Genomic DNA, 8863 nt, shown 5'->3' with positions numbered 1-8863 from the left:
CCTGAACCACCCAGATAAGACAACCTGGCACGATCGTGGTTATGACACGGCCTGGGTTCCTCCTAACTGTGGCATGGTGAAGAGTGGTCTGGAAGAAGACTGTGTGTGGGATCCAGACCGCATCACTGTGATGGGCACCATCACTCCTAAGGTGGTGCAGCCATAAGTGGCCAGATCACAACCATGATATACTGAAGTTGATAGGCATGTGTGAAGCCCACTGTAACATTGCTTGTCAAAAGAATTAAATTGGAATTTCAGTTGCTTCTTGAACTGTCATTTGTGTCAGGTTTGCTCTGTGTGTGCAGGTGTGGATGAGTATACGTGTTGTAAAGACTGTTTGTAAAGACGCTTGAATAAAATATCATCCCGCGACACCGCCCACCATGAGGAAGTGATACCAACCTGATCAATACCTGATGAGTACAAGCTCATTAGACTAGGACACAGGAAACAACTCACGCAACTTTATATATATATTTTTTTTTTTAGCAAAAAGATTTCTTGACCAAAAACATACAGAGGATAAAACCAAGGCACAGAACACAATTAATTGAATTCAGGATCCTGCAAAACAATCCCGCTAAAATGACGCACGGGGTTCGAACACGCGCAGAGCAAGAACTTGGGTGATGAACCGATCCAAACCCAGGAAAAGCAACGACTGGATCGTTCTGACACGGTCGTCCAACGACTGGATCGTTCTGACACGGTCGTCCGACGACTGGACAGTGAATGTTTCCAACGTCTCTCAAAGCACGCTGTGACACGTTGTGTCGTCGCGGTCGTTCGTGTGACCGAGTGCCTGTCAAAGAACGCACTTGTGTGTGTGTGTGTATCAAAATATGTGTGTGTGTGAATTGAACTGAATCCAATCTGAATGTATGTGTCTGAACACGCGTGCGTGCGAGTCCAGGTCGACGCCCCGGCGACTATGCCTCGTCCCTGGGTAGAGACTGGATGTGCTGGAGGAGCTGGTCGCAGTAGGCGGGGCTGCGCTGTTTGTCCCTCACGGCCTCCACTTCCTGCTTCAGCAGAGCTGGGTGCACGGAGCTGCCTGCCTTCAGCACCTCTGAAGGGGAACAGAGAGAGAGAGGACCGTTAGGGGTCACCTCCAGGAGAACCAGAAGAAGGAGACGGAGAGCACTCCGACCCTTCCGTCCCTGCAATACCAGAGGCTGCATCTGCACGACCTTGACTAAAACCTGTCCTGGACTCAAACCCAAATCCAGGACAACTGTCCTCCCACTCTCCACCAGGTGGCAGTGTCGCCCCACTGGAAAACGTCCCCCCGCCAGGGAGTTCCCCAGACCTTCCCTCGACATGCTGGTGTGGAAGGACATGAATTGGGCCCGCGAGTGTCAGCTGTCAGACGTCTACGGAGGGCCACACGTGGGACACACGGCCCTGTGGCACTGACACGCCTCCCTTCAGCCTGGCCGCCTCAGCCAGTCAGTCAGGGCCCCCTCCCCGTTCCGGACGGAACCGGCTTTGTACCACCTCACCCCCCACCCCTCCTTCGAAAGGGAAACATAAAGAGGGGAATTCTCTAACTTGTATATACTGTTTTCTGGACGGGGGAGGAGGGGGGGGGAGAGAAGGGCGTGTTGGGAGAACAAAGGAGAACAATGATGATGGGTGATGAGCGTGCCAGTGGTGTGTGTGTGTGTGTGGGGGGGCAGGTAGCGCAGGCACTGGCAGGACAGGCGGTGGTTGTTGGTGGGGATTATGGGAGGTGGAGGAATCGGGGGGGGGGGGGGGGGTACGTGCACTGTCCATCATCCTGTCAGACGAGCGGTAGACATCAAGCCCTTCAGGAGACGTGTTTGAAATCCAAGAACCATATAAGAATGGGATCAAGACGAAAAGAGAGAGGGGGGGGGGGCGGGGGAGGAAGCAAGGAAAAAACGAAAGAAAGAGAGATTGAAAAGTTCAAACGCAGACATAAATGAGACAAAGGGATCTGTCCGGATAGGCGTGCTGGCTGTTATGTGGCGTGCCATCAGTCAGTCAGGCTGCTCGTTTCATGACGGAAGGGAATACCCTCATGGTCAGCCCAACACACACACACACGCACACACACACACACACCAAGTTCTCAAGTGAAGGTCAGTTGATAAACTTGATTTCCATCTCCTGTCAGTGAGCTTTCAGCAGACAAGGTCCCACAGACACTCGAGAAGAAGAAGAAAAAGCTAAACGGATGGACTTTGGGAGGGGCTGTAGGAGGACCCTGGGTGGGTGGGGGGCAGACTGTCCCAGGTACGGAAGCAACCGCGCCATCTGCTAGCTCCTCCCTCCCCATCACCTCCTCTCCCTCCCCATCACCTCCTCTCCCTCCCCATCACCTCCTCTCCCTCCCTTCACCTCCTCTCCCTCCCCATCACCTCCTCTCCCTCCCCATCACCTCCTCTCCCTCCCCATCACCTCCTCTCCCTCCCCATCACCTCCTCTCCCTCCCCTTCACCTCCTCTCCCTCCTCATCACCTCCTCTCCCTCCCCTTCACCTCCTCTCCCTCCCCATCACCTCCTCTCCCCATCACCTCCTCTCCCTCCCCATCACCTCCTTTCCCTCCCCTTCACCTCCTCTCCCTCCCCATCACCTCCTCTCCCTCCCCATCACCTCCTCTCCCTCCCCTTCACCTCCTCTCCCTCCCCATCACCTCCTCTCCCTCCCCTTCGCCTCCTCTCCCTCCCCATCGCCTCCTCTCCCTCCCCATCACCTCCTCTCCCTCCCCATCACCTCCTCTCCCTCCCCTTCACCTCCTCTCCCTCCCCATCACCTCCTCTCCCTCCCCATCACCTCCTCTCCCTCCCCATCACCTCTTCTCCCTCCCCTTCACCTCCTCTCCCTCCCCATCACCTCCTCTCCTTCCCCATCACCTCCTCTCCCTCCCCATCACCTCCTCTCCCTCCCCATCACCTCCTCTCCCCATCACCTCCTCTCCCCATCACCTCCTCTCCCTCCCCTTCACCTCCTCTCCCTCCCCATCACCTCCTCTCCCTCCCCATCACTTCCTCTCCCTCCCCTTCACCTTCTCTCCCTCCCCTTCACCTTCTCTCCCTCCCCTTCACCTCCTCTCCCTCCCCATCACCTCCTCTCCCTCCCCATCACCTCTTCTCCCTCCCCTTCACCTCCTCTCCCTCCCCATCACTTCCTCTCCCTCCCCATCACCTCCTCTCCCTCCCCATCACCTCCTCTCCCTCCCCATCACGCTGGCCCCTACGTACACACTTGGATTTTGTTGTTGTGAGGTTTTTGGAAGTCGGACTTCGACCAGACTGTTACGTAACAAAATGGCCGCCGAGACACTTAAGCTGTGAGGAAACAGCCGGAAGGAGCGATGATGGATCCAGCTGCTGTTAGAGCAGCTAGTACACCGAACGCTCTCCAGAGAAACACACAGACACACACACACACCTGCTACCTGGAAGGGGCTCTGTTGTGTGGGGAGGGTAGAGGAGATGAGGGGGAAGGAGAGGAGACAGGAGAGGAGACAGGAGAGTGAAACAAGTTCCCCAGTTGGTGCCTAGGGAGCTAAACCTCTGCTTTTTTGTACAGGAAAACCCCTCTCAGAGTTTCCACCAGTAAATACATTTCTCTCTCTCTCCTTCTCTCACACAAACACACACACACACGCACGACTTGTCAAGCCAGTAGGAAAACACCTCGCAGGAGACATGGGACGAGAGGAGAGATAAAAGAGAGCGAGGGATTACGTGAGACGGGGGGGGGGGGGGGGGGGGGGGGCGTGTGTGAAGCGACGAGGAGAGAAGGGGTCTCCATGTGGAGGTGATTACAGGGGCTGTTCTCCCAGAGTGCGGAGCGAGGGGGGGGGGGGTTAGGAGGCTCACGTTAGCCCCGCCGAGGGATGCCTGCCCTGGGCACGGTGGCAAGGAGCGTCCCCTTGGTGGTGTGGGTGGGTGTCGGTGGGGTGCCGATGACATCACCAAGGCATCAAAAGCATTTTTGGGGGGTGTGTGGGTGATGGGGGGGGGGGGTTCCATCTTTAGTGATAAATGGAGTGGAAAACTGAGATGGATGAGAGTCTTTGAAAAGATTGAGGGGAGGGGGTTCTGGAAGCGTGCCGGGGCTAATGTGGTGCTGTGTGATGGAGGAACCCTGCTCCCCCCCCCCCCCCCCCCCCCACCCGGTCCTGATTATCCCAAGGCTGCGGGGCGTCATCGTCGCCACTCCCCGGCATTAGGAACACTTGTCGTGGTCACTCTGACAGACGGTCACCATGACAAAAAGGACGACGTGTCCAGGACTGATCAAAACTGACAGGCTTGATCTAAGGTTTGAAGTCTGGTGAAGGTGAGGGGTCAGATTGAGGTCGAAAAGGTCAATGTTCGGGGTACAGTTTTGGTTACGAATAGAATAGAATTCACTCTCATTGTGCGGGACAGTGGACTCCAGGTGTGTATGCGTGAGTGTGTATATACAGTGCCCTCCAAAAGTATTGGAACAGTGAGGCCAATTCCTTTATTTTTGCTGTAGACTGAAAACATTTGGGCTTGACATCAAACGATGAATGTGAAACCAGAGATCAACGTTTCAGCTTTTATTTCCAGGTATTTACATCAGGATCTGATGCACAAATTAGAAAATATCACCTTTTTGTTCGAACCCACCCATTTGTCACGTGAGCAAAAGTATTGGAACATATGACTGACAGGTGTGTTTTGTTGCCCAGGTGTGTCCTATTACATACATTATTCAATCAATAAATACCACTGAATGTCTACACTCAGGTTCAGATTGGGTAAGATAGGTTTTGTCTATGCAGACTGTATTCAGAGGTGAAAACAACATGAAAACCGGAGCGCTGTCTTTGGGTGAAAAACAAGCAATTGTGAGTCTTAGAGAAGATGGAAAAATCAATCAGAGCCATTGCAGAAACATTGGCCATAGCCAGTACAACCATTTGGAATGTCCTGAAGAAGAAGAAAACTACTGGTGTACTAAGTAACAGACGTCGAACAGGTAGACCAAGGAAAACATCAGCAGTTGATGACAGAAACATTGTGAGAGCTGTAAAGAAAGACCCTAAAACAACTGTTAGTGAGATCAGCAACAACCTCCAGATGGCAGGAGTGAAGGTATCACTTTCTACTGTTCGCAGAAGACTTCATGAACAAAAGTACAAGGGCTACACCAGAAGATGCAAACCACTCATTAGCAAGAAGAATAGGAAGGCCAGGCTGGAATTTGCCAAAAAGTACAGAGATGAACCTCAAAAATTCTGGGACAAAGTTTTATGGACTGATGAGACAAAGATTAACTTTTACCAAAGTGATGGAAAGGCTAAAGTTTGGAGAAAGAAAGGAACTGCTCATGATCCCAAACACACAAGCTCATCTGTGAAACACGGTGGAGGTAATGTCATGGCTTGGGCTTGCATGGCTTCTTCTAGGACGGGCTCATTAATCTTCATTGAGGATGTAACACATGATGGCAGCAGCAAAATGAACTCGGAAGTCTACAGAAACATTTTGTCTGCCAATTTAAGGAAAGATGCAACCAAACTGATTGGCAGAGCCTTCATCATGCAGCAAGATAACGACCCAAAACACACTGCCAAAACAACAAAGGAGTTCATCAGGGGCAAGAAATGGAAGGTATTAGACTGGCCAAGTCAATCTCCAGACTTAAACCCTATAGAGCATGCATTTTACCTGCTTAAGAGGAGACTGAAGGGAGGAACCCCACAAAACAAACAACAACTGAAAGAGGCTGCAGTGAAAGCCTGGGAAAGCATCAAAAAGGAAGAATGCAAAAGTTTGGTGACGTCAATGGGTCACAGACTTGCTGCAGTTATTGAAAGCAAAGGATTTGCAACTAAATATTAAGTCTTATTCACTTAAATATGTTTTAAGTATATCTGTTCCAATACTTTTGCTCACATGACAAATGGGTGGATTCAAACAAAATGTGATATTTTCTTAGTTGTGCATCAGATCCTGATGTAAATACCTGGAAATAAAAGCTGAAACGTTGATCTCTGGTCTCACGTTCATTATTTGATGTCAAGCCCAAATGTTTTCAGTCTACAGCAAAAATAAAGGAATTCGCCTCACTGTTCCAATACTTTTGGAGGGCACTGTATGTCTGTGTGTGTGTGTGTGAGTGTGTATATGTCTGTGTGTGTGTGTGTCTCACCCAGCACGGCGTCCTGCACGCGGCTCTCGGGGTCGTCCAGGTGCAGCAGCAGCTGCTGGAACAGGAACTCCAGGTGAGGACTACAGAGCTGGGAGTTGTAGTCCTTGCCCAGGCAGGACAGCCACACGCCCAGGGCTTGGAGAGCCACGGCGCGCACCTCCACACTGCTGTCGTCCAGACGCTTCAGCAGCTCTGCACACACACACACACATACACACACATCAGTATATCTGTGTGTGTGTGTGTGTATATGTCTGTATACATATCTGTGTGTGTGTGTATCTATGCGTGTGTGTGATTACCGGGGTAGACCTTGTGGAGGGCGTCGGGGTGCAGGCTGGGTCCCAGCAGGGCCAGCAGGGTGGAGAGGGGCGCGGCAGGCCAGGCCCCGGGCCAACGGGGAGTCCTCCTCCAGGCCAGACAGGAGCAGGGGCCTCAGGGGCTCCTCCACGCACAGCAGCTGGCAACACACACACACAGAGAGACACACACACACACACACAGAGACACACACACACACAGAGAGAGACACACACACGCACGCACACACACAGAGACACACACACACACACACAGAGACACACACACACACACAGAGAGACACACACACACACACAGAAACACACAGAGACACAGAGACACACACACACACAGAGAGACACACAGAGAAACACACACACAACAGATACACACATCGAGACACAGACACAGAAAAGACACAGATACACCCACAGACACATACACACAGAGAGAAAGACAGACATTTATTTTGTTGTAGTGACATTTTTAAAAGTCTGACTAAAGACTAGACTGTTACGTAACAAAATGGCCGCCGAAACACAGTTAAGCTGTGAGGGGAAACAGCCGGGGGAAGGAGTGATGACGGATCCAGCTGCTGTTAGAGCAGCTAGTATACCGAACGCACACACCTTGGACGTGTGTACAAAACAGAAGAAACGGAGAGAGCCAGGGAGAGAGTTAGAGAGAGAGGGAGGGAGATAGAGGGAGAGAGGGAGGGGGAGAGAGATAGAGGGAGGGAGATAGAGGGAGAGATAGAGGGAGAGGGAGGGAGATAGAGGGAGAGTTAGAGAGTGAGAGAGATAGAGGGAGAGAGACAGGGAGAGTTAGAGAGAGAGGGAGAGAGATAGAGGGAGAGATATAGGAAAAGAGAGGGAGAGAGGGGGAGAAGAACAAAGATGTGGATAGACGGGGCGGGGGGGGGGGGGGGGGGGAGACGGGAGCTAGACAGACAAGGAGAGAGAGGGATAAAGGTGGGGAGAAAAAAAAGACAGAGAGGTAGAGAGAGACAGGAGGAGAGAAGAGTGTTGGAAGACAGCGAGGCGGAGAGAGAGGAACACTTGGCCAGGAGAAGAGCTGGCCGGGAAGCGTTTGAACATGACATCAGTCACAGGGCTGTAAACGGAGCAGGCTAACTGTTTTCCCAGGGAGGAAGGAGGAGTGGAAGGAACAATGGTCCCCCTGAACACCCAGCCTGTGGTAGTGTTCCTGCCCGTGTGCACACCCTCCCTAACTCAGCATGTTCACTCCGACACCCCCCCCCACCCCCCCCCCCTCTCTCTCTCGGTCCCAGGGCCAGGTGTGTGTGTGTGTGTGTGGGGTGTGGCAGCTTGGTGATGGTCACAGCCTCTACGACACTGAAACAGGACAGAGGAAAGCTTTGTTCCACCGGGACAAATGGATGTGAACCCACACACACCCACGCACGCCCACAGCCAAGAAGAGAGAGGGGGGGGGGGGAAAGGGATAAACAGATTGCAATGCTTCTAACTGGCCGGCGAGAACGTCTGTATTAATGTCGGATGAGTGTGTGTGTGTGTGTCCCCTTTCCAGGTGTGTGAGTGTACCTGTGTGTGTGTACCTGTGTGTGTGTACCTGTGTGTGTGTGTGTACCTGTGTGTGTGTGTGTGTGTGTACCTGTGTGGGGGTGACGGCCCCCCCCCTGCAGCAGGGCCAGCAGGCAGCTGAGGGCCGAGGTGCGGACGGCGGCGGCGGTGCGGCCGGCTCTCCACACCAGGTTGGGGAGCAGCGCCTCCCCCAGGAACACCTCCAGATACCCCCTGAAGCTCCTGCAGGGAGGAGGGGGGGAGGGAGAGAGAGAGAGAGGGAGAGAGAGGGGGGAGAGAGAGGGGGGGGGCGAGAGAGGGAGGGAGAGACAGAGAGAGAGAGAGAGAGAGAGAGAGAGAGAGAGAGAGAGAGAGAGGGTAGAGATGGAGAGAGAGAGAGAGAGGGATAGAGAAGATAGGGGGATAGAGAGGGGCGAGAGAGAGAGGGGTGGTAAGAGGGATTGGGAGATGGAGAGAGATGACAGACATGAAAACATGCCCCGAGCGTAAGTGGGAGCCTGGCTGGGTGTAATTCTACTGAACCCGATTTCCGGACTGGTGTTACTAAGTACCAACAGCCGAGTTAGCTGTCTGCTACAAAGCGCTACACACTTGTGTCCCTGACTCAATCGGTACACATGAAGCAACACTATAGCGAGAGAGAGAGAGAGAAGGAGAGAGAAGGAGAGGGAGAAAAAGAGAGAGGGGAGAAGGGAGAGAGAGGGAGAGAAAGAAAGAGAGGAAGGGAGGAGAAGATGGGACATCTGGACGTCCTTCGCTTCCGAGCCAACTGACGTTCTTTCTCACAGACGCCCGCCCCCCTTTCCGGATCTTTCCGCTCTGCTCCCGACACCTC

At 53.1% G+C, this 8863-nt stretch overlaps 1 protein-coding gene across 1 annotated transcript in view; it reads right to left on the bottom strand.

Moving 5' to 3' along the window:
• Nucleotides 1-473: 473 nt before the first annotated feature.
• Nucleotides 474-8863, bottom strand: part of dnaaf5 (dynein axonemal assembly factor 5) — an 8707-nt gene continuing 317 nt past the window's right edge. The window contains exons 2-5 of the mRNA XM_047044227.1: nt 8099-8250; nt 6466-6597; nt 6164-6355; nt 474-1072 (exon numbers count right to left, since the gene is read on the bottom strand). Of these exons, the coding sequence (XP_046900183.1) occupies nt 933-1072; nt 6164-6355; nt 6466-6597; nt 8099-8250 (616 nt within the window). The 3' untranslated portion in view covers nt 474-932. The remainder of the gene's footprint in view (nt 1073-6163; nt 6356-6465; nt 6598-8098; nt 8251-8863) is intronic.

The sequence above is a fragment of the Hypomesus transpacificus genome, chromosome 21 (assembly GCF_021917145.1).
Source record: "Hypomesus transpacificus isolate Combined female chromosome 21, fHypTra1, whole genome shotgun sequence".
Taxonomy (NCBI): domain Eukaryota; kingdom Metazoa; phylum Chordata; class Actinopteri; order Osmeriformes; family Osmeridae; genus Hypomesus; species Hypomesus transpacificus.
Note: the sequence above shows the minus strand (reverse complement) of the source record. Positions and strands in the feature narration are given on the sequence as shown.